The following is a 26,253-nucleotide window of genomic DNA, read 5'->3' as shown; positions in this document are numbered from 1 at the left end:
TGCAGTTGCCACAAGAATTTTCACTTTAAAACAACTTTGGATATGCCCGAGGTGTGTAACATTTTTGAACTCTAAGCTTCAGAGCTGAAAATAAAACAGGTCTATATAGCACATAACTAAAATATTAATTATTTCATGTCTCTTGTTTTATTTGAAAGCCACATGCATGTGATTTTTATTCCACTGTATTGTTGCAGATCCACAGTTTCCACCATAAGAGAGTCATTTATTATTTACTATTAACAATGACCTCTCACTGTAAACTTACCTCACTCTTTAGTTCATTAAGTCACAAACTGTTTTATAAGTATCAGTCTTAGGCAAAACAGACCTTTAAATTATCATAGGTTCATAGGATGATACTAGGCTATTGGCCCAGAAGCCCTTATAAGCCTAGCCAATAATTTTGCCCATTATCCCACAAAGTCAGCATCTGTTTCCCCTGTCCAGCAGGGACACAGGTGGGATTGCAAGGGTGTATTTTCTATTTCCCATCCAGTCATTCAGGTTCCCCTTAAAAAGGGCTAGAAAGGTATTCTGCTTGACATGGAGAAGGAGTCTATTCCATTGATGTGGGAGTCTTTGGGGCACAAATCTATCCTGCCAGCAAGTTCTATTAATGTCACAGACCAGGTTGCAGCCTTGCATGTGGGTTGCGTGACCCGATATCAGCAACTCCATCAAGGCTAGGTCTGAGATGGCCTTGTATGCCAGGCACAGGTCACCTCTGAGCTGTCTGTATGACACTGAGTAGAGGGGACAGGGATTTTACCCTATCTGTATAGGATAGGTGTTTTGAGACCCTGGATTTTCCTGGTCAGGAACCTCTGTGGTCTCTCCAGCTGCTGCATGTGCTTGGCAAGGTACATGTCAAAGGGGTCATTGTACTTGATAATAGATCTGATGAGGGAGGAGTACAGGGATGTTATGACTTCCTTGTTCCTTGATGAAATACCTTTACTTATGAGATGGACCATGTAGAAAGCCTTCCGTACAACGGAGGCAATGTGGTGGCCAAAAGTCATGTTGCTATCAACCTGGGTGCCCAAGTCCCTCACGGCTGATTGCATGCTTAGTACATTGTTATTAATGTGATAATTAGTGGGGGTCCCATTTTCCCAAAAGGGGATAATGATACATTTCTTGGCATTCAGTTTGAAGCTATGCTTCTGGCACCAGTCATTAGTTTGGGTACGGCCCTTTTGGAGGATGCTCACATCACTAGGGGAATGTAAGAAAGTGCCCAGCTTGCAGTCATCTGCAAACTTGGTCAGCCACAGACAATTGGTTTTGACTTGCATCTCAGAAAAGTATATCCCAAACAGTAGAGGCACCAAGACCAATCTTTGGGGTACACCACTTGTTACAGGTCTACTACTAGAGGTGGCTTCCCCTATTTTGACTGAGTAGGTTCTATCAGTGACCCAGTTAGCTACCCATATGGTAACATATGGATTGATGCCTAGCTTTGAGAGTTTATCTATCATGTCCGAGTGGGAATACTGTCAAAGGCTTTGGCTAGGTCAAGGTAGGTGGTGTGCACCACCTTCCCCTTGTCCATGGCTTTGGTGACTGTTTTGAAGAAGCTGCCCAAGTTTAACAAGCATGATCTCACTTTGACAAAACCAAACTGTGTGGGGTCAAGTGTTTGGTGGTTGCCAATGTCCTTGTTTATAAGGTCCATGATAATGTGTTCCATGGCCTTGCAGATCAGGTTAGTTAGGCTTCTTCTTTCGGCTTTTCCCGGTTAGGGGTCACCACAGCAGAACTCCGATCTGCTAATGATTGGCAGTAGATTTTTACGGTGCCAAGGTGCCAGCCCAATGCCCAACCTTCAATGAAGGCACGCCCATTTACGCATGTCTTTCAAACACCGCTTGGAGGACATGTATAATTTTCTGGGTCGGTGGACAGTCCACCTTTGTGTAGAGAGATGGCAGTGGCTGGCCTTTATTCTGCTGGAACAATGCTGGTGCTCAGGCTTTGGTTGAATAGTGTGCCTAATGGTCATGAGAGCTCATGCCTGAGTTCATGTAGGACACAGCCAGAGATGTTGTCAAGTCCCATGGAGGCTTTAAAGACCTGCTCCCTAGTGATGAGGGGATGGGGGGCAGGTGGTGGGGATGTCCTGGTTTACTAATGGGGGGATAGCTGGAGTGAAGTTTTCACTGAACCTGTCAGCCTGCAGGTTGGTGATATCTGTGGCTTTTGTGTATGTGGTGTTCTTGACCACCACTTCAGAGCAGATTTGGGTGTTACCTTTGAGATTGCAGAGGTATGTGAAGAAGGCCTTGTGATTGTCCTTAGTGGATGTGGCCAATATGGACTCATAATACCCTTAGAGGATTTCACCAGTGACCTTATTTGCTTGTTCAGACAAAGGAGAAAGTGCTTCCAACTTGGCACCTGCTCCGTCTTGGTCCTGGACAGCATTTTTTTTCCTTTTGTTATAGAGTTTGTTTATTACTGCTGTCCACCAGCCAGGTTTACTCTTCCTTGAGGAAGATGATTTGGTCCTGTCAGGTATTTCTGAGTCCATACAGCTATGTAGATATATACTTTTTTGGTGTAGACATGGACATTAGTGCTAGTTCTAATTTAAGGGATGGTGGCTGTGTAGCTGCTTATACCTGTTCTCAGAAGACTGTAGTCAGCTTTGGAAAAGTTTTTTGTTTGACCCTGACAAGATGGGGGTCAGAGGAGATGGTGACTTCGAAAGTGATCACTTTATGGTCAGCTCTTACCAAGGATGATGACACTGTAGGGGTGCTACAGTGGCTACACATGTTGGTTAGTACCAGGTCCAGGATATTTTCACCTCTTGTGGGGTGTCGACCAGGTGATCAAATGCATTGGTATTGGTGAAGTTGAGGAATCTGTGGGCATTGAGGTTTAGGCTAGAATAGGTCTTCCACTCTATGGTTGGGTAGTTAAAGTCACCCAGGATCAGGGTAGAGGGTTGAATCTTCATGGATACAAGTAAGTCCAGATAGGTGGAGTGGGCATCCTGAGTCATGGCTGGGGGTCTGTAGCTAGCTATGATTTGAATTGGGGTTTGTCAATAGTTAACTGCACTTGAGTGTCTTCTGTGTGTCATAGTGTTTGACCAGCCTGAAGGTGTGTATGTCTTTGATATATATTGAAACTCCACCTGTTTTGGCTTTGTAGCCCTCCATTTGGGGTCTGAAAGTATGGTAGGATGAGTAACCTGGTAAGGCTGGGGTGCTCTCCACAGCTTTGAACCAGGTTTCAATGACTGCACAAATGTTAGCATCCTCCAGGTTGAGGAATGCTTGCAATGAGTGCAGTTTCATGCTAAGACTCCTAGCATTTAGCAGCATGACCTTCAAACTTCATTTAGAAGAATTTTTCACATTGGTAATATTGTGCTCATGATTTTGCTTAAAAAAATGCACTATGAGGGCGGCAATAGCCTTTGCCAGAAGCCTGAAGCCCAGGGAAGACAGATGAAGGCAAAGCATCATGGTCTGTCAGTCATGTCCTACCATGGTGTCAGGTACTGCATCCCCTTGGAATGACACCAGAAACTAAACCAATTGCTAAAGTCAATCATTTTCTGTTTATATTGAGGCATAATTCTGGGTAACATTAGGATGCTGTTTAAGGCTAGTGACATACCTGCCTGGGACACATATTCAGTGAGCTCAATCATGTCTCTCTTCATATACTCCAGAAAGGTACGTCTCAATTAATTCAAACCAACATGGACTATGACAGAGTCATAACAGTACCTGTTGTTAAGAGGCTTGACTGCATGCATGATATGGCAGATTCTAGCACCTGACAAGCAACTTACTGTGACTTTCTCCTTGTCTAGCCTGGTGAGGGGCACATTTCTGTGTCTCATTGTAAAGTCTCCTATGACTAGTATGTTGGGTGTGTGGCTGGGCCTTAAAGGCTGTAAAACACAGGTGTGTGTACAATGTGTGGCTCTTGGTGCTGTGGGTTGTGAGGCGCATGTGTGTTTTTGCTTTGGAGGTCTCTTTTGTTTAGGTATGTTTTTGTTGAGAACCTCTGCATATGTAGCAATGTGTTGTACAGGTGTGGGTGGTGTTAGAGCTGTGGTGTTTGTAGTTATTCAACAGACAACCTTCTCAGTGCCAGATGTACTGGCTTGTGACTGAGACAGTAAGGATTCTAGATTCTTAATGTAATTGCATCTCTCACATATTGTATTCCTAGGTGGTAGTAGTAGAGGGTTGTCTGTGTACATTAGGCAGTTGCTACATTGCCTCAAAATGCCCATATCAACCAGACTAGCAGGAGAAGCCATAGGAAACTGTCCATCCATGGTTGTCAGAATCTGTGGAAAAGAGGTCAGGGATAGTAGAGTGGATACTATCTGAGGAGAGTACATATTGATGTGAGTAGGGCTGGGTGAAATCAGTATAGTAGCTGGAAGGCAGAGCCTCACTTACGCAGTAGTGCTGGTAAGGGAAACAATGCAGCTGAAATACCTTAAAAGGGTTAAAACAGTGCAATGCTGGTGCACAATGCACAAACAAGTACAAACTCATGGAAACGCAGAGTTTAAATACCACAAAAATGAAAGTATAAATAGAAACACTGGAAGTGACCAATCATCCCTTGTCCCTGAGATCTTAGATAAGCACCCTATGCCAGACCAGTTCCATCCAGTTCACTTACTGTCACTAAGTGCAGGCAGGCCCTAGCCAACACAAGATGGTGTAGCAGGAAACACAGGAATCACAATATCAGACCTGGATACAGCAAAACCAGTAACCAGACTACGCTAAAGTGATTTAAACTCTGTTTAGGTTGATTTGACACAGCAGAACAGCTACACACAAACAAAAGCAAATTGATTTAAACAAATTAACCAATAAAAAGCTCAAAACTGAGCCCTGTTCCAGCAACCTCCAATCAGATGAGTTCTGACTGCACACTCCTTCCACTAGGGTGCAGGGGAGCCCTCTCCATCAAAAGATGGCCTGGTTTAGTGCTCAAGTTATACAAATAGAGCTAGATTCAGCAGGCCTGAATCTAGTCTATGCTACAGCAATAAAGCTGCAACAATTTCAGAAAGATACAGTTCAAATAAGCAGGCACAATCCTTCAAACAGCAATTCCCAGCTCAGAATGGCAGAGTCTACCCTCTCCTCCCACAACAGTGTAGACCACAAACCTTCTTAATGTTAAATAAATGGTCTGAAGCCCAAGTGCTTAATCCAGAACTAAGATAGTTTTAAAATTACAGACACACTAAGCCTTCAACTAGCAATTCCCAACTTAGAAGGGTGTAAGCTACCTCTCCTGCCACAAGAGTGTAAAACACAAGCCTTCCTAATGTAAAACAACTGGCCTGAAGCCCAAATGCTTAAACCAAAAGGCTTAGAATAACAGTTAAAATGTAATCAGTCTACTAACAAGCAGTAATAAATGCAGCAGAATAAATGCAATTAATACTTTTAAGGATAATTAGCAAAAACAAAATAAAGTAATAAAGTAGGAAGAAACAGAATGGATAAAGTGCATTTTTTTAGGTTACGTGGGAGGGAGGAAACAAGATAATCCAAGGCTGAGAAACTAAGGGGTGGGCCTTCCCAAATGATTTCTCTCTATTCAGTAGAATGAGCTGATGAAATAATACGGTGGGACTGGGAGGAGTGCCTAAATTGAGATTTATAGTAGTGGCCGGCAAATCAAAAGCCACCAAATTTAAGAACACAAGAACAGGGCAGGGGGGGGGATGTCCTTGGTAACTTTTTTTTACTGACCCTAGCCAAGAACTCTTAAAACAAAACAAATGTAATACTAGAATAAGATACAAAACAGAAGTGATCACACCTTAAATGTAGAACTTCAATTCAAAATAAAATACAGCAAGAGATAAACAATATTCAGAGCAAGCAGGTCAACAAGCAGGCCAAACAAACACTTCAGATGAATAGAGATATTTCTAAATAAAAGAGAAATGCTGTTTCTCAGATTCCCCCCAACACACTAACTAACTAGTGTTATTCACAGTTTGCAAAGGAATTCTTTGGTAACTTTTTAAAGTGACCCTAGCCAAGAACTCTTAAAACTGCATCAGAACAGAAAAGTTAAATCAAAACAAATGTAATACTAGAATAAGATGCAAAATAACATTAAATGAAGAGCTCCAATTAAAAAACGCAGCCAGAGATCAACAATATTCAGAGCAAGCAGGCCCACAGGCAGGTCAAACAAACACTTCAGATAAATAGAGATTTTTTCGAAATAAAAGAGCAATACTGTTTTTCAGCTCCCTCCAGTAGTTAACTGGTGTTATTCACAGTTTTGAAAACAATTCTTTGGTAACTTTTTTAACTGACCCTAGCCAAGAACACTTACTCCAACAGAACAGAAAACTTAAAACAAAACAAATGTAATACTAGAATAAGGTACAAAATAGAAGTGATCAACTTTAAATGAAGAGCTTCAGTTCAAAATAAAATGCAGCCAGAGATCAGCAATATTCAGAGCAAGCAGGCCAAACAAACACTTCTGCTAACTAGAGATATTTCTAAATAAAAGAGAAATGATGTTTCTCAGATCCCCCCCACCACACACACACACACACACACACACACACACACACACACACACACACACACACACACACACACACACACACACACACACACACACACTCTAATTAATTAGTGTTATTCACAGTTTGCAAAGGAATTCTTTGGTAACTTCTTTAACTGGCCCTAGACAAGAACTCTTAAAACTCCATCAGAACAGAAAACTTAAAACAGAACAATTTCAATACTAGAATAATATACACAATTGAAGTGATCAAACCTTAATGAACAGCTTTAATTTAAAATAAAATGCAGCCAGAGATCAGGAATATTCAGAGAAAGCAGGTCAACAAGCAGACCAAACAAACACTTCAGCTAAATAGAGATATTTCTAAATAAAAGAGAAATCCTGTTTCTCAGCTCCCCCTACTAATTAACTGATGTTATTCACAGTTCCAAAGTAATTCTTGGGTCATTTTTTTAAAACACCCTAGCCAAGAACTCTTAAAACTCCAGCAGAATAGAAAATTTAAAACAAAACAAATGTAACACTAGAATCAGATACAAAATAGAAGTGATCAAACCTTAAATGAAGAGTTTTTAATTCAAAATAAAATGCAGCCAGAGATCAACAATATTCAGAGCAAGCAGGCCAAACACTTCAGCTATATAGAGATATTTCTAAATAAAATAGCAACGCTGTTTCTCAGCTCCCCCCCACTAATTAACTGGTGTTATTCACAGTTTGCAAATGAATTATTTGGTAACTTTTTTAACTGACCCTAGTCAAGAACTCTTAAAACTCCATCAGAACAGAAAACATAAATCAAACAAATGTAATACTGGAATAAAATACAAAATAGAAGTGATCAAACCTTAAATGAAGAGCATCAATTCAAAATAAAATGCAGCCAGAGATCAGCAATATTCAGAGCAAGCAGCCCAATAAGCAGACCAAAGACTTCAGCTAAACAGCAATATTTCTAAATAAAAGAGCAATGCTGCTTCTCAGCCCCCCCCCCCCCCCCCCCCCCAATTAACTGATGTTATTCATAGTTTACAAAGGAATTCTTTGGCAACTTTTTTAACTGACCCTTGCCTAGAACTCTTAAAACTCCAGCAGAACAGAAAACTTAAAGTGGGATAGGAGATTTGAATCTGGGTCCAGAGTTCATGGTTGCTGAATGAGATAAGGCCAAAGAAAGGGGAACCAATTCTGACATAGCCAGAAGGGAGAAATGAGGATTAGTTTGCTCTTTAACCTAATCACTTTCTATAGGAATTGAGCGAGTAAAATAAAGTGAGGGAAAGGTGTACAGAAGGCCAATTATGCAGGACAGCATCTCTCAGGGATTTCCCCAGATGGGGGAACAGGGCAAAGTTGCTGTTGCACTTGTTCCTGGGTGATGTAAATAGGTCACAGCAAGGCTGGCCCCAGTGATGAAAAATGTTCCTTGCCAATTTGGGATTGAGAGACCACTCATGAGGCAGGAGAATGCATCTGCTCAGTTTCTCTGCTATCACACTGGAACTCCCTGGAATGTGCGTTGCTATCAGAAAGAGGTTGGAAAAGATAGCCCACTGCCAGACCCTGACAGCTTCTATAGGAAGGGGGTACAACTTGGTTCCTCCCTGCTTGTTGATGTACCAAACTACCAACATATTGTCTGTTTGAATCTCAATGGTTCCAAAGGGGAGAGCAGTTTGAAAGGCCTGCAATGCTAAAAGCACTGCCCTCAGCTCTAGAACATTGATATGCAAGTTGGCCTCCATGGAGGACCAAGTGCCTTGGACAGTTTTGCCTAGATAATGCTGCCCCCAACCCATCTGGGAAATGTCTCTGGTCACTATGGCTTGGGGTTGAGATGAAACAAAGGGACAGCCCTAGAGAATTTTGTCTGACTGAATCCGCCAAGCTAGGTCTTTCTTGCAATGATTGGTAATTAAAATCTGATCTGACATTGGCTGATACAGAATGGACCACTGAGAAGCTAGAAGCCATTGAAGAATTCTCATGTGAAATCTTGCTAGAGGAACTAATGTAATAGCCACTGCCATTGAATCTAAGGCTTGCAAGACTAGTTGTGTGGCTACACTCTTGTTCCTGGCAATCTTTTTTACTTAGGCCTTGATCTTTTGCAGTCCTGGAAAAGGAAGGGAAGCTATGCAAGTACTGGTATTAAGCACTGCTCCTATGAAATCTAAAGTTTGTTGAAGTCAGTTGTGATTTTTTGTAATTTACAGTAAGGTCCAGGTCGATGCAGATCTGGAGAATATAGTCTCTTGTTTGTTCTAGAAGATGTCTAGTGGGACTGCAAATGAGCCAGTCATCCAAGTACAGAAACACACACCTGGAATCCTTGCAGTCTCAAGTGAGCTGCTACCACTACCATGCATTTGGTGAACACCCTGGGGGATGTGATGAGGTCTAAGCACAGAGCTCTGAACTGATAATGTCTGGCTCCCATCCAAAAGCAGAGAAATCTCCTGGAGTGCTTATCCATTTTTATGTGGTAATACAAGTCCTGGAGAGCTATCAAGCACATCCAATCATTTTTCCCTAAAAATGGGAGAACAGACTGAACAGTGACCATCCAGAATTTTGTTTGTCAAATAGACTTGTTCAAAACACTCAGATTCAAAACTGGTCTATAGCCCTCTGTCTTCTTTGGCACTAAAAGCACCTTGAGTAAATTCTGGATCCTATCTGGTCTGGTGGGAACTGTTAGATGACACTTTTTTGAAGCAGGTTTTGAATTTCTAGTATTGCTAGTTCGCTCTGTCTGGGTGAAACATTGGGGATTCTTTTGGAATTGTTTGGAAGAGAGAGAAAGGGTATGTTGTATCCTCTGGTCATAATCCTTTCCACCCAAACATTTGAAGATATTTGAAGCCAGGCATTTGGGTGGAAGGACAGATGCCTCTGGACTACTTCTAGAGGAAAGCAGTTGGGCCTCCTTTCAGGAGCACTGGTAGGGTTTGCCATGAAAGGGGTCTCTGGAATCCTGATTTTGTGGGCCACCTATGCTGTGTGGATGGCGTCTTCCATTAAAGCACCCTCCTCTGCCCTGGGAGAGCCACTGCCACATGTGTCCTGAAAAGGCCTTTGGGACTTTCTGAACCATATTTTCCCACTCCTCTGGTTCCTGGAGAAGGACCATTAAAAAGGAGAAAAATGTACCCCCACCGCAGAAAGTTTTTTTTCCATCTTTCTCACACCTGGACAAAGTTTCTTGAACTTTAGGGGCAAAATGGGATGATCCATCAAAGGGTGCATTGAGGAATGAAGACTTGAATGGCTCCACAAATTCGCAAAATTACATCCAGGTGAGTCTCCTAATGGCTACACCTGATCCCACTGCTCTAGTCATCCCTTTACCTGCATGCACAATGAGCCTCATGGGCGAATTTGAAATGGACTCTATGGTGGTCAACTGGAAGCAACCTCATCTTTGACCTCTTCAAATATACCTCCTGCTTAGGTATCGGACAGCTCTTTAATCAAATCACTCTGAAGTTTAGTGAAGTGTGCCATAAAGTTCAAAGACTCCTGCAATGCAAAGGTCGATGAAGTGTAAACCAGCTTTACAAACCTATCCATTGCCTGAGAGTCTCTATTCAGAGGATGGATATAGGAACTTTCCTTTTCTGGTTCCTTTTTTGTGGCTGCTGCTACCACCATGGCATCTACTGATAATCACTTTGCCCAAAATTGATGGTCCTCTGGTGCAGAAAGAATTTTTTCTGGACTCTTGGGGTTAGGTTCTATGGTTTTAACAGACTTTCACACCTGATGCGAGATCAACTTAATGAGCTCATAAGCACATGGAATAACCCAAGAGGTAAAGAATCGAGTGCCAAAAGCCTGCAAGTATACTGATTCTTCCAAAGAGAGCTTTTGGGAATATCCAGCCACCCCTCAATTTAAGGATATCAAAGATGTCCTCAAATGAGACATCTTCCAGGGGTGACCATGGGGAACCCTCCCCCTCATCAAAATCAGTGTCTTCTGTTATGGACTCCTCTGGGGAAACTAAATGTTTCCTCTTACACTTCCTCTTCTGAGGAATCTCATCAGTGGGACAGTCTGGGGAGGTATTAGAAGAGGACAATACCTGAATAGATCGGCAGACAATAACAACAGAAATATCACCCAGGCTAATGCTGTAAACCAAGTGGCTGTGAAAATAGAGCTGGAAACGCTGTCCACAAAAACACCTTAAATTTCGTACGATCTGATGAAGACTGTCTCGAAAGCACTTATCGTTTGTGAACAATAACGGACTTTTATTTTATTTTTCTTTTTAATCTCGAAGATATTTAATTTGTTTTAAACGGAAATTTAAGGTGTTTTTGTGGACAGCGTTTCCAGCTCTCTTTTCACAGCCACTTGGTTTACAGCATTAACCTTGGTGATATTTCTGTCATTGTTGTCTGCTGTTCTTGCTGTTTTTGTCCGGCAGTTTCACCTCAGCAGTGGGAAGATTTATTTTCATACATGAATAGATGTCTCCTGTCGCTTTAGCACTCGCTGTACAGCCATTAAGATTGGATGAAGCTGTGGTTGAGAGGAAGTATTGGGAAACTGCTCCAACAGGGAAGGAACAGACTGAATGCCCACAGTGGACAAGGCCCTCTACATATCCTGGAAGACTAGCCCCTGCCGAAGAGGGAAGGGAGTCCAGGACTGAAAAGGACTGTCTTGGAACCATGGTCAATCCCTGCTCAGAAGAAGCTGCTCCCAAAGTTGAAGCCAGGTTAAAGTTAATGCATGCCAAAGCTCCAAGGTGCAAAGATGGCTCCAGAAAAAACAGAGTTAAGTCCCATCCTTCAGAGCCGACAGTGTAGCCACAGCCACAAGAGTTTTCCGGATCTGACAGAGCCAAAGAACTCAGGGTAGAAATTGGTACAGGAGATGCAGATCTCATTAGAAACAAAACAGTCAGCACAGAGAAATTCAGAGCCAGAATCTCCAAGACCTCAAAGGAGATTAGAAGAGGGAGAGTAGGAGGGGTCACAGAAGGAGAGGGTCTGGCACCCAAAGGGACTGGAACCAAGGAGGCACCTGCAAGGCCCCATCGCCACAAGGAGCTGATCCACCAATATCAACATGTTTAATTCTGTTAGGCTCCTACTGGAATGAACTGACTGGGTAGAGGGGAATTTTGGTCTTTCCAATAATGGGCTGGGCAACTGAGCAGCAAAGGGGTTTATGGATGGGGAATATCTGGTCCTAGGTCTATCCCTGAAAGAAAATTACGGACATTCCATTAGATTCAAAGATATCAGTGCCACAACAGAAGATGGTGCTGAGGCTGTTGGCTCTGTAGGTTGGTCTAATATTTGCTGTGGTAATTTCAGCACCAGTGGAGAAGTTAATTTAGGTGTCACAGTCTGCACTGAAGTAACCTTTGAAGAGAGTGTCGGTTCTATACAGATGCCAGGAATCAAAGTCCACATTTTCTTGGTTGTTGGTGCTGACGGAGAAGCTGGCACTGATCAATTCCTCTTTTTTGGTTTGTTTAATTTGGAGGATGAAGATGAAGTAGAAGATACATTTGTTTTAGTTTTACCAGGAAAAAAATAGGTAAAGCCTACTCAAAAGCAGATTTAATCACCCAGTTTAGCAGTAATTTGTTTTTCCTTTCAACCAAGGCCCTGTGACAAAAGGCATGACAGACTGAACAATCCTCTTGTAAGTGCACTGGGCCCAGGCAATAAATACAAAGAGAATGCCCATTGGAATTGGACATCTTACGGTCACACTCTTGACATTTTTTAAAACCAGAAGCTCCTTTAACTTTGTCAGCCATATCTTATACTAGCAATAAAACAAACAACAACAGAAAACTAGAAGACAAAGGGACAGGAACGTTACCAACAATGGTAGATAAGAGTACCAAAGTACAAAAGACTGTCAACAATGGTAAATAGACTATAACAAGTGTAGGGAGAAATTTGAAGAATAAAACTACTTCTACTTTTTACTTTCTTTTTTTTTTAAAGGAATAAGAAAAAAGAAAAATACTACCAGCAATGGTAGTCGCAAGGTACACAAAAGTATATAAGGGAAGGAAGGAGAGGAGACAAAAGATTTACAGAAGAAAAGGGTAGGCTGAAGGAGAAAAATCAACAAGTTATACACTAATAAGGAAAAAAAAAACTTAAGGCTATAGCAAAAATTTTTAAAACAGAACAAAAAAATTGAACTTAGCTCAAGAGCAATTTGGCAATGCATCTGACACAGGAAGCAGCAAACAAGATTTGAGATAAATTGTAGAGGAGCTTTCTGGGTAGGACTTAAGCTTGAGAGTTTTTAGTTCTTGTGGGCTGTAGTAATGGCTGAGTCACTTGGGATGCTTGAAACCAAACCCATATGTCAAGGAATAAATGAAGACTGACAACATCCGATTGTAGCACTGAAGCAAATACCTTGATACTTGATATGGCTGTTAGAAAGAGCTTATTTCTTTATCTCTCTATATATATATATATATTTGTGGTCCTCCACTCCAGGGCTCCAGATGACCTAGCTGTGGCTCTGATTCCTTGCAGGATAACATTTATATAGATTGAGTCAAATTCTTGGTGCTTTTTGTCTAGTAATATTAACTGAGTTAATGTTTATTATGTAGAGATTTATAATAAAGTTGCTGTCAAAAAGTATTAGAGCACTCGTGTAGCTGTTACAGTTTTACAATGCTCTGACAAGAAATTTGAGAGACAACATCTAGTTGACTGACTAGAAAAGATGTTTGTTTATGCTGGTCTTGAAGAAAGATGACTGAACTGATTCTGGAAATTATTACACAGTGTCTCTAACCCCACACACTATCAAGATTCTTCTTAAGGTTCTCTGGTGAAGATTTTATCTATACTCGAAATGTGATTACCAGAAGTGGAAGCAGGATTCAGTAAGCGCTGGGGAACAAGATGCATCAGTAGAGTTGAAAGATGGATCATTGAAAAGACAAAAGAATATCAAAAGGATAACCACATGTTTCACTGATTACAGCAAGGCATTTGCACAAATTATAAAATGTATGGGTCTAACTGAGATGTATAAGTATACCAGTACACTTGAAAATTCTCATACAATATCTTCACATTAATCAAGCAGTAATGTTTTTAACAATATAAGATAAAACAGAAGGGTTTAGAATTGGCAAAGGGGTACAACAAAGCTACATGTCTCCATACCTATTTTGTTTATATGCAGAAGAAATCACCAGGCAAGGAAGACTGTATAAAGAAAACTGAAGTGCATAATTTGGAGGAGGAATTTTAAACAATTTTTACCATGTGGCTCAGTGTGAAAATGGTCCATAAAGATTAGTGCCCTAACATGGCAAACAAACAAGTAAACAAATAAATAAATGTAATGATATCACACTTCTGGCTGAAAGTGAAAGTGATCTCGAATATCTGCTTATCAAACAACACAGTCTCAAAATAGATTTCTGTCTTAACGTGAAGAAAATAAAGATCCTAACAACTACTAAAATGAATACATTTATTCTTGATGGAAAACAAATAGAAATAATAAACAACCTCAGATTGCTTAGATGAATAACAATGAAATGCCAAGTAGCCAAAAAATCTAATAAAGAATGAATCATTCTTGACATAATAATCATGAAAGACTGAGACAAGATCTTCAAGGGTAGATATGCACTTTTGCATGTGAAGATTCAACTTCTTCAAACTATGGTATATTCAATAACTTTAAATGGGTGCAAAAGCAAAACAGTTAAAAAAGATGAAGAAAATGAAAATTGATGCCTTTTAATTATTCATGGTGTTGAAGAATGTTGTACACTATGACCACCACCCAAAAAATTAAAAAGAAAAACTCAACCTCTATTGGAAAAGATAAAGTATTTGAATTCCCTAGAAGCACAAATAATCTAAACTTGTCCTACTTTGATTATATCTTGTAAAGAAAAAAGTTAAGAAAAAGACACTATATTTGGCAAGGTCAATGCAAAAGAGGAAGATAGGCAATGCAATGGATTTATACAATAACTACAGCAATGGATATCCGTGTATCAGTGATAAGTCTTTTGAGTGAAGACAGTGCTCTGTTCACAACAGCTATGCATGGGGTTACCATAAGTCAGCACTGACTCATTAGCACTTAAAGACAACAGTCCTAGAGAACTGGAACTTGTTGATTTGTCATAAACTAAAATGCTGCTCACATTAATAACTGTTACTAAAACAATAATGGATTCTCTGTAGGAATAGCAGATTACATTTTATTTAATAAATACTTTTGATAAGTAGGGACACTACAGCATGACTATATTCCTAATTCTGTTTATTTTTCATGATTCAATAACATTTTATAAAAAATAGTATATTTAAAATAATAAACACATAGACTGATTCTTACTTACAAAGTCTGTGGTCCAGTTGCTCCCATAAATGCCTCATTATGTATATGTTTCAGATTCTTATTATCTTTGAGGTCTCTGTTAAATATTTAGAAATATCTGTAAAACCTGTGGGTAGAAAATCTTCTGTGCATAACAGAAAAAAAAATTTAAAATAAAGACTTACAGTTCACTCAAGTTTGTTCCATTGAAGGCATGGCTTTGTATTTCTTCAAGACCATTTTTACACAACCTTCTGCAAACGTAATACAATAATTATTTGTATGGAAGCCGTCACATTAATAAACATGATGCACATAGGTACAGTAGATTTAGCCATTTCTTGAGTTAATAATTCAGTTAGTGATTTCTATCATGTCTAAATGTATACTTTTATTGCAGCTAACATTAATAATAGAAAAGAACCATTGACATAGCTAGTAAACAGACCATCCCTCAATACTCTGGTTAAGCCTTATATCCTACTCATCTATTAATTTACTTTTACACAATGGGTGTAGCTAGCCTTACACTGTCTACCACAGTGCAAAAGGTAAACCTTTTTAAAAAAATAATTAATTTTGTGCAATGATACATGCCAAAGTTTAAAAAAATGGCATATCTATTGTGGTTGATGGTTAACTATTTTATTTCTGGGGTTGATGGAGGCATCAGATCTGGGAAAGTCAGCTACTGTTTTTTGAGGATGGCAGTTAATTCCTAAACTACTGGCTATATGTGTTTTATACACGTCCTGTGATTTTTTTTTTAAATTACACTGATTTTACAGATACTTGGATTGTTTTACTGTTTCATCTCCCAAACTCCTAAGAAAATATATTTTATATCTATTTCATCCATCTCTGAAAATAATACCTCTTCACATGTTTATCTAAGTTAGCCTTGATTTATTTTAAGTTTGAGATCATAATCTATTTTTTTAAAGTATACCTCTTCAAACATTTCCTACCAAAAAACTTACAATACTAAAATTTTTTCATGTCTCACAACCCTGACATTTTTCCTCAAGGGCATAAATACATAATGTGCTTTCTACCTCATTATATGGACTTTGATGCAGATCTTATATGATTGTTACCAACATCTGCTGAACTGCCAAAATCATTTCTATTTTCTTGCGTAAATAAAGTTTTACAGTCTGCATGTATTTCTAATAGGGGAGCCAAAAAGTATTGTAAAAGATTCATAGCTTCTTATTTTGTGTGGTAACTTGATTTTTTTGCTTGTTATTTTTATTGCATATGATTCTTCCCTGTTGCTTTCTAATAGTGTTTGCTTAACCTTTTCATCATCTGATATGATCTTTGTTATAAATATATTCCATGTTCCTCTATCTGATTTTTTACTTAATTTTATCTTAAGTATTTGTTTATATACAAAGCATATAAAATGGAAACACATAAATAAATATACTTATACTCTACTGCAGATGTATGTTTAAAAGCTGTTCACTTTCTCCAGCAGAATTGAAACTGCACAAGTCTTATTTAACTTTACATTAACTTTCAGAATTATGTATTAATATCATAATAATTTACTATTGGTTTTGGTCTGAAATATGTCCATTTGGGATCAATCCAGAGCATTACCCCAGTAAACAAAATTAAACAAATACAATAAATAAAATAAATAAAATCAACCACAGTCATACTAAGCTTTTATTGTCATTAATATTCCCATTGTAACTACATACTCCTCATTTGGGGTTCTGTTTCCTAGTTTCATTCTTATGCATTTTTTAAATTTTACTTCAAGATGATTCTGCTATATTTCTCACTGTTTTCTTCAATTTTATTAAGTCTTTTTTCTTCCCTACTAACCCTCATGGTGATGAATACTTTTACTGTTGTATCTTCAGTAAAACTGTATTGTCCCTTTGTGCCATTCTGAAGTGCCACAAGTTATAAAAATTACCAGAGTAAGTGCTGATTCATATGATATCCCTTTAATGAACCTTTTTTTTTCATAGTGGAATCTGTTAACTGTTGCATTTGTTTTCTTGCCCAGCTAGCACTATAACCAAAAAAAAAAAAAAAGCTCCACATACAGACTTAAAATATGAAATATTTAGTAAATGCAATATTAAGGACTTTCGTCCATTTTCCTGGACTTCATCAGAACATTGCACATTCTCAGAAACACATTTAATTAACATATCCAGTTAATGACATCATTCACATTTGCCACACTCCACCTTTTAAAGCTGCAACACAGAATAATTAACAGTACAATACAATATAATATTAAAAACAGACATACTACAAACATATAAAAATATATAAAAAGTAAAATACATAATATTTGTACATATTTGCAAATTCAAAGCACTGCCACAGAGGTTTGCAGCACGAATGTTTAAGCAACACTTCAGCTAGTGCAAACCAGAGGCAAAGAAATTTACTAAAAGCTAGTAAAAGAAACTGATGATGACTACTCTCAAGTATTAATAATAAAAAAGCTACTGTGTCAAGCAGATGCAATTAAAGACCTTCCCTGCTTAGGGCTTCTTTGTAAGTTCAGAAGCTCAGGCCATTGAGTGCTGGATGTCAACAGCAAGATACTGATGGCATGTTGCAGAAGCATTCTGAGTTGTTTGAATTCTTTGGTTGTCTGCAAGGTAAATATGATAGCATGTATGTGCTGCCCCTCCATAAAGGTGGCTTTACAACTAATTCAGGCAATTATAGACCTATCAGCTTTATAAACCTCATCTGCAAAGCTATGCAACATATTATAATTGATGCCATAAACTACGATATGAAGAATGTTATTAGACTTCACCTCTTTGTGAAGGGTAGATACTGTCAATTGAGTTTGGTAAACATCTACAAAATGTTTTCATTGACACTAGACACTGGCCATGCAGTACTCATTGCACATCTTAATCTGACCAAGGTACTTGACCCATTCCACATGCTACCATCATACAAAAGCTAATTGCTTTAAAAATCAACCCATATGTGGTAAGAGGTACAGCAAACTGGCTAAAAGACAAAACCCACACAGTGTGTATTTCAGGTACCACATATGAAAGTATGGTACATCTTCTTTTTGGCACTTAATTTACAGATCTCCAGAGAGCCAAAACATCTGGTTAGCAAAGTGCGCAGATGCCTGCAAACTGGGGGATTTTTGTTTAATAATCCTCTAACACCTAATCTTTCATAATGAGCTCTCCATAATAAGGTCCATCTGTGCTAAAATGTGATCAGACTAAATGCTAAAAAATGTTGTATCATCACTATTTAAGGATGACCCATCCTTTTATCATACTGTATAGACAACACACCACTACATAATGAAAATGTAGTCAGAGACCTAGGCACTTTGGTTGTTAACTCAGTCTCTTTTTAGTGTCATGTGACAGTGGTAGTCAATAGAACAGCTAATTGCCAAAGGAATATCATCATTAAGATCTAAAGAGGCAATCATTGCATTGATCAGACCAATTATCAATTATAACTCCCCCCTCCTCTTTGGTATGTATTTCACCAAGAATATAATCAATCAGAAAGAATACAAAGGTTCCTAAAAAGAAAGATAGCAGAACTGAAGTCCCTGAACTACCAGGAAAGGCTGAAAGCTATATACATTTATTTAATAGTCTTTTGAAGGATGTTCTTTGTCTCACTAACTATGCAGTTAGAGACCCAGTTGTCCTGGACCGCCTATATCTCTGCAAGTACGCAACATCTCTACCAATACTTGAATCAGAGACCTAAATCTTCATCAACAGATCCATAAAACATGAAATAACCTTCCCCTGCATGTTAAGCAGTCTGATTCGCTATATTTATTAAATATAACTGAGATGACTGGATGAGTATCCATAAATTTACTCTGGGAGTAACTGATATGACTCACCTGGAGAAAGGAGGTGCTGCCTGAGGGAAGCACTGGCAGGCATGAATGGTCATGGCATGGAGTATGTATAAAATCTATGAATTGATGAAAAAAAGAAGTTATGTACTTACCGTAATGTTTCATGTTTGTAGTCCATCTCACTTACATACATTCTTACTGGATGGGTTCAGAGCCGATATTCAGCTCCGACTCAGCCAATACTAAAGCTCAAGAGTCTTTACTGGCTTGAGGCTAACCCTATCCCATGGTGCCTCATGGCAATTCCCCAGATCTTGTTTGCAAGAAAGCAATAAGTACTTAACAGGTATGAAATATCAGAGCTGTAAACATACAGACAAAAAACTTTGTAATATAATCCATGCCAGGTGGACAACAACTAAAAACCAGGTCAGACGGCACCAGTATAGTCCCCCAGATCCTCCAGAAACAGGAATGGGGTTGGAAGGAGGGACACAAGAATGAGGGCGAGATGGACTACAAACATGGAATGTTATGGTAAGTATATAACTTCTTTATGTTATGTAGTCTTATCTCACTATAATTCTTGCTGGATGGGACAGCGTCCCTAACACCTTTATCCCAGGTAGCTCAAACAAAGAGACTCTTCAGCATAGTGCACCCAAAGGATGATCTGTCCCGGGAGGCCAAATTCAATTTGTATTGAGTGACAAAAGTATGTGGTCTTGCCCAAGTAGCTGCTGTGCAAATAGGATCAATTGGGAGCCTAGATCTAAAAGCACATGAAGTAGATACGGCTCTAGTAGAATGGGCTTTGACTTTGATGGGTAATTGTTTGCCAGCAGTTTGATAAGCAAAGGAAATGCAATCCGAAAGTCATTTTGAAAGAGTAACCTTGGAAACAGGCAAGCCCTTATTCTTGTCAGAAAAGGAAACAAATAATTGATCTGATTTTCTGAATTCTTTAGTCCTGTATAAATAAAATCTGAGAATTCTGTGATTGTCTAACTGGTGTAGTCTATACTCAGATTTATTAGACTGGTTCGGAAAAAACACTGGTAGCTCAATAATAGTCTTCAGACTGTGCTCTGAGCATACCTTGAGAAGAAAGGAAGGATTTGTCCTGAGTGAGACTCTATCCTTGTGAAAAATAGTGTAAGGAGGTCTGATATTAAGAACTTGCAGTTCTGAGACTCTCCTAGCAGATGTTATGGCTACTAAGAATAGTGTTTTCCACGACAACAATTTCAGGTCTGATGAAGAGGAGGGCTCAAAGGGTGCAGACATTAAAGATGAAAGGACTAAGTTTAAGTCCCAGGGTTTTAATGGCTGTTTGATTGGAGGCCTGAGAAGAAGAATTCCTTTCAAGAAGGTTTTACACAAGGTGTGTGACATGACTGAATTTCCCATGAAGCCAAAATGGAAATTGGAAATGGCAACTAACTGAACTTTGACTGTAGCGGCTGCAGCTCCTTCATGAAAAATTGATGCTAGAAAGGATAGAATAGATTCTATTGGAGCCATATATGGATCTAAGCCTTGGTTTGTAGCCCAAATAGAAAACCTTTTCCATTTGCTGGAGTATAGTTTCTGAGTGGAAGTTTTATGGGATGAGATCAGAATGTCTTTGACAGAAGGAGATAGGGGAATACACCTGGCTATTTGTGGAACTGGAGCAGCCATGCTGTCAATTTGAGGGTGTAGATGGTGGGATGGAACTGAATTAGGAGGTCTGGAGATGGCTCCAGAATCCATGGTTCCTCCAAAAGGTACGGCCACAAGAAGGGAAACCATACTTGTCGAGGCCAGTAAGGAGCAATGAGGATCAGGGTACTCCTCAACTGTTTTGCTTTCTGTATTACCTTTGGGATGAGAGGAAAAGGTGGAAAAGCATAAAGAAGTCCTGGGGGCCAGTCATGGACTAGAGCATCCCTGGGTGACATCCCTGGATGGGAAATGAGGGCAAAGTAACTGCTGCATTTGGTGTTCAATTGAGTGGCGAATAGGTCGCAGCAAGGCTGGCCCCATCTGTGAAAGATCTCTTTTGCAACTTCTGGATTCAGGGACCACTCATGAGGCATCAGAATTACTCGGTTGAGTTTGTCTGCTATAACGTTGGATTTCCCCGGAATGTGCGTTGCTACCAGGAAGGGTTGAGTGTCCATCACTCATTTCAAAACTCTTAAGGCCTCTTGGCAAAGCAGGTAAGATTTGGTTCCCCCTTGCTTGTTTATGTACCACATGACAGACATGCTGTCTGACTGGATTGCAATTGGCCCGGTGGAAGGGGAGCTGTGAAGTGCTTGCAACCCATACAGCACCGGTCTCATCTCCAGAACATTGATGTGCAAGTGGTTCTCGAGGTTCTGTCAAGTACATTGGACTGTCATTCCCAGATAATGCCCCCCACCCTATCTGGGAAGTGTCCATGGTCAAAACTGCTTTCTCTTGGAGAGGAACAAGTGAGCAACCTAGGAGGAGTTGTTCTGTGTGCAACCACCATGTCAGATCCTTCTTGCAAGTGTTTGTTATAAACATCTCATGAGACAATGGAAGGTCTTGCATCAACCATTGCACAAATAGCCACTGAAGTATCCTCATACGTAGACGGGCTAGAGGAACTAATAGGATGGAGGAAGCCATAGTCTCTAAGACTTGAAGGACTACCCTGGCCTGAACTTTTTGCTTGTCTAGCAAGGACCTGACTTGACTGCATAGAGACTCTACTCTTTCTGGTGTTAGTCTTGCTGACATTGTGGTTGTGTCTATTTCTGAGCCTAAGAATAAAATGTGCTGCCAAGGAGATAAGGCTGACTTTTTAGGTTGACTGTGATGCGTACACTGGTGCACAAGGATAGAGTCTCGTCCCTGGTTCTGATGAGTTGACGCTTGGTGGTAGCAGTGAGGAGCCAGTCATCTAGGTATGGAAACACCTAGAATCCTTGACATCTCAGGTGAGCTGTAACCACTGCCATGCATTCGGTGAACACTCTGGAGTCTGTAGTGAGAGCAAAGGGCAGTGTTCTGAACTGGAAATGACTGGCTCCCTGCCGGAAGTGTAAGTGTCTCCTGGAGCGCCTGTCCATTTTGATGTGGTAGTACACGTCATGGAGATCTATTGAGCACATCCAATTGTCTTTCCTGATAAAGGGAAATATCGACTGCAGAGTGATCATTTGGAACTTCAATTTCTTTACGGACTTGTTGAGCCTGCTGAGATCTAGAATTGATCTCCAGTCCCATGTCTTTCTCAGAACTAAAAAGAATCGAGAGTAGGTTCCAAATCCTATTTGCTCTGCAGGGACTTCTTAGATGACTCTTTTTTGCAGCAACAAGATGACCTCTGATGTTGCACGGTCTAGTTGAATGGATGGTATGACTGGTAAAGACCGGTTTGTTCAGGGTTTGGAAAGAAAGGGGATCAGATAACCTCTGGATATTATGGTGTGTACCCAATGATCTTGTGAAATGGTTAGCCAGGCGCTTGGGTACAGCGATAGATGAACCCCGACTGCCTCCAGAGATGGGCAGTTGGGCAACCCCTCAGGGGTGATGGAAGGGATAATCAGAGAAGGTTTCTCTGTCTCCCTGATGTTGCAGACCTCCTCTGCTGTGAGGGCAGTGTCTTCCATTATATCCTCCCCCTCTGCCTCTAGGGGAGGGTTGACCTTGTGCCTGAGGGAAACCTTTTTGGGATTTATGGAACCACATTTTCCCTCCTGTGTTACCTTTGGGATAGGGTCTAGATGGGAGGGAGAGATAGACTTTGACGACAGATAAGGTTTTCCCTTCCTGCTCACACCTGGGTCAAAGTCTCTTTCACCTGGGGTCCAAAAAGAAATGAACCATCAAAGGGGACGTTAGTGAAGGAAGACTTGAAGGATGCTGTGAAATTACAAAGACGCATCCAAGAATGTCTCCTGAGGGATATTCCTGCTGTAGCTGCCCTACTCACTCCATCTGCCGCATACAATATCAGCCTCATGGAGGAGTTAGCTATCGATGTAAGGGTGGAGAGCTGCGTAAAAAGCTTATCCATGGAACCCAGAGCTACTGAACCTCGGAGGGTATCTTCTAAATCTTTCAGGAGATCCCTCTGAAGACGAGTAAAATGGGTAAGGTAATTCAGTGATCTTAATGTAAATGCCACTGAAGAGAAGATATGCTTCCCATCTCCTTGTAGGGAGGATGGATATTAGAAGATGTTTCAGATAACTCTTTCTTGGTGGCCGTTGCTACCACCATAACATCAACGTGAACTCCTTTACTAAGGAAAGTCTTATCCTCATGTGCTGTCATAAACTTATTTGGCCTCCTCAGGATGGGCTCCACTAAGTCTGGGGAGGTACAGTCTTTCTGTGATATGACCCCCCCCAAGAGTTGGTCATAAGGCAGTGTCACCTAGGAGGTGGAAGGTCGGGAACCAAAGGCCTCAAGATACACTGATTCATCCTCAGTAGGGTTAGAGGTCTTCCAATCACCCCTCTATCTAAGGATTTCTAGGATGTCAGAAAAGAAGACATCCTCAGAGGGGGATCTAGGGTACCTTTCTGATTCCTCTAAATCAGTGCCAAAAGTGACAGACTCAGGTGAGTCAACATGCTTCCTCTTACACAGTCTCTTCCGAGGGCACTCTCCAGTGGGATAATCTGGGGAGGTCCTGGAAGAGGGGGCATCTCCAATGGGGGCTGCTTGTGGTTCCATATGCTGTGGGGGTGACAGGGGGGAAGAGGTTGCTGCCTGCTGCTGGTGGGACACAGGTTCCAAAGGTATGGCTTTAGCAGAAGATAAAGCCTTCTCTATAGCTTCAAAAGCCTTTACTCCCCGCTTGGAAGAAGACCTCTGCTCCAAGGAGATGGATGGTTGGCTCCTAGCAAGGGGGAACAGCTCAGAAGCAGAAATGGGAGCTGAGCTGAGTCGAGCCAAGGCATCAAGAGGGAGGGTCGGTTCTGAAGAAAAGCCAGGGTGACTGTCCCCCTCGGAGTCAACTCGAAAGTGTCGGCTCCCAGATCCCTCGGCTCCAGACTGAATCACCGAGGATAGAGTAATTGGTTCCAAGGAAGTGGGTTGGATCCACAGAACTGAAGAGTCCAAGACTGAAGAACCTAAAGTAATAGGCTCTGAGACAAAAGCAGTCGGAGGAGGAACAGTGGCAGGTAAGGGGGTCAGCTCCGAAGCCTATGGGTCTGGAGGGGCCAATTTCCTTGCCAGAGCTGGATCTGAAAGCAACCTCTTCACTACCCGTGCAATGTCTTCATCTGATAGTGTCCTGGAGGATCTGGTGGAGACAGAAGGAGATCTCCAGGTGGGTGACACAACATCACTATCAGGTAAAATTTTCGGTACCAAAGGTTGCTTCAATACCGAGGAGACCGACAGTATCAATGTGGAAGAAGCTGAATCGGAGCCAGAACTCCTTGGCTCTGACACTTTTCTCTTTTTCAATGACTCAAAAGCTGGGGCCGAAGATTTTTGCTTTGAACACTTAGGAGCTGCCTGACCGAGTTCCAGCTGTTCCTGGAAGGAACTGGTCATAAGACCCCTATCAATTAGTTTTTGTTTCCTCTCATTCAATACCCTGGTGTGAAACGCATGGCAAAAGGTACAGGGCTCTTGCAAATGCGCTTCACCTAAACAGTACACACAACTGGTGTGACTGTCTGTCAGAGAGATTTTTTGTGAGCATCTATTGCACTTTTTAAACCCCGAAGGGTGATGATCCTTATGTTCTCTATCGTTTTCTTTAGACATACTGACTAAAACTGTAGACTAGATAGACAAGCAACAATAACAATATTAACTAAGTACTAACTACTGACAAAGGATAGTAAGAAAAGAGGAGTTATATAACTTTTTTTTTTTTTTTTTTTTTTTTTTTTTTATAAGACACGCACTCAGGGAGGAAAGGCCCTCTAAATTAAACGGGCACTACGGCCCTCTAACTTAAACAGGCCGTACAATCTTAGGGGGAAGAATAGGGGTCAGAAACTCTCAATAACAGTCACACAAGAGATAAAGTATTAAGGACTGTAAAAAAGGATAGCAAAAGTCAAGAAAAAGGAGTAAATTTAGTAAATAAACTGTTACTTACCCAACGAGCCAGGAAGACACAACCTCAAAGCTTTTGCGGCAAACGAGATCTGGGGAATTGCCATGAGGCACCATGGGATAGGGGTTAGCCACGAGCCAGTAAAAGCTCTCAAACTTTAGTATCAGCCAAGTCAGAGCCGAATATTGGCTCCGAATCCATCCATCAAGAATTATGGTGAGATAGGACTACATAACATTCAATATTCCTCGATGTAATGCCAGTGATACATACTCATAGAAAAGTTCCTGTTGCACTCAGAGTCAGAACTAAAAAATAATTTAAGAGTGGTACTTATAGTAAGCTGCGGTGGTGCTGCGGTAGCGTTGTCACCTCACAATAAGACACTGTCCGTTTCAATTCTCAGCTAGAATGTCTTCTGCATGGAGACATGCGTGAATGGGCATACCTTCGTTGAAGGTTGTGCGTCAGGGTTGGCAACTCTGCATGTAAAAATCTATCTGCCAATAATTAGCGGACCGGAGTTCCGCTGTGGTGACCTCTAACCGGGAAAAGCCGAAAGACACAACAACAACAAGTTATGGTAGTCATAGACAGATTCAAAGTGAACTGAGTGACAGTGTTAATAATGTGGTAACAGTTATGCAATTGTTTAAATAAGGGATATGCAGTGATCCTGTGGTCCAGAATGAAAGGAACATAATCCATTGCAGACAAATAAAGAGGTAGCAGTAACAATGCTTAATGTGAAATCTTGCACACATAATAAAGAGACAAGGAAGAATTTATAGCACTTAAGCCCATTTTCACTTGGAGCCTGACTTCTCCCTGATAAGACTTGTTACAGGACACTGGTTTACCATACATACTCCCGCTATTTCATTCACATTACTCTTCTACTAATCAAAGCTGTAGTGTTTCTGTTTAAACTAGCACAAGACAAGCAACATACAGTAGCTCCTTTGCATATATGACATGATGGCTTTGTTAATTGCTGTTTTTACAATTATTCTTACCTGTCTTTATCAGTGGTAAGTAGTATAAAGGCCTAAGGCTTTGAGTTGTCAAAAAGCTGGTTCCTGTATTCAAGGGTACAGATTCCTTATACCTCCATGTAACTACTGTGTGACTCTGAGAAAGTCATTTAACTAAACAGGGCTCCCAGGTAAACCATAAAAAGGAACACTTATGTGCAATCAGATTCCCTAATTAAAAGTTGATCTGTTGCTGTTCTGAAATTATGCCTACTTGCATATAAATGAAGGATATGCACTTACCTTAACACTAGATCTGTGTTGTCTTGTTTTCGTCTAGTTCAGCATTTGGGTAATGTGTCCTACTGGATCTGACCTCGGTAGCTGTAGGAAGCTGTGGATCTAGGGTTCTGTCTCTTTCCCTAATTCCCCTCCTCTCCACTTCAACTAAAGTACCTCAGAGTGAGGTTATCTGTTCA

General features: G+C 40.5%; 1 protein-coding gene across 1 annotated transcript in view; it reads right to left on the bottom strand.

Moving 5' to 3' along the window:
- The window catches only part of LOC122792338 (follicle-stimulating hormone receptor-like), a 222,757-nt gene that overhangs the window by 167,508 nt on the left and 28,996 nt on the right, over positions 1-26,253 (bottom strand). The window contains exons 3-4 of the mRNA XM_044060137.1: positions 15,096-15,164; positions 14,933-15,007 (exon numbers count right to left, since the gene is read on the bottom strand). Coding sequence (XP_043916072.1) covers positions 14,933-15,007; positions 15,096-15,164 — 144 coding nt within the window. The remainder of the gene's footprint in view (positions 1-14,932; positions 15,008-15,095; positions 15,165-26,253) is intronic.

Source organism: Protopterus annectens, chromosome 1.part2 (assembly GCF_019279795.1).
Source record: "Protopterus annectens isolate FY-2018-M chromosome 1.part2, PAN1.0, whole genome shotgun sequence".
In the NCBI taxonomy this organism is placed as follows: Eukaryota; Metazoa; Chordata; order Ceratodontiformes; family Protopteridae; genus Protopterus; species Protopterus annectens.
The sequence above is the reverse complement of the archived record's forward strand: the minus strand, read 5'-3'. Positions and strand labels throughout refer to the sequence as shown.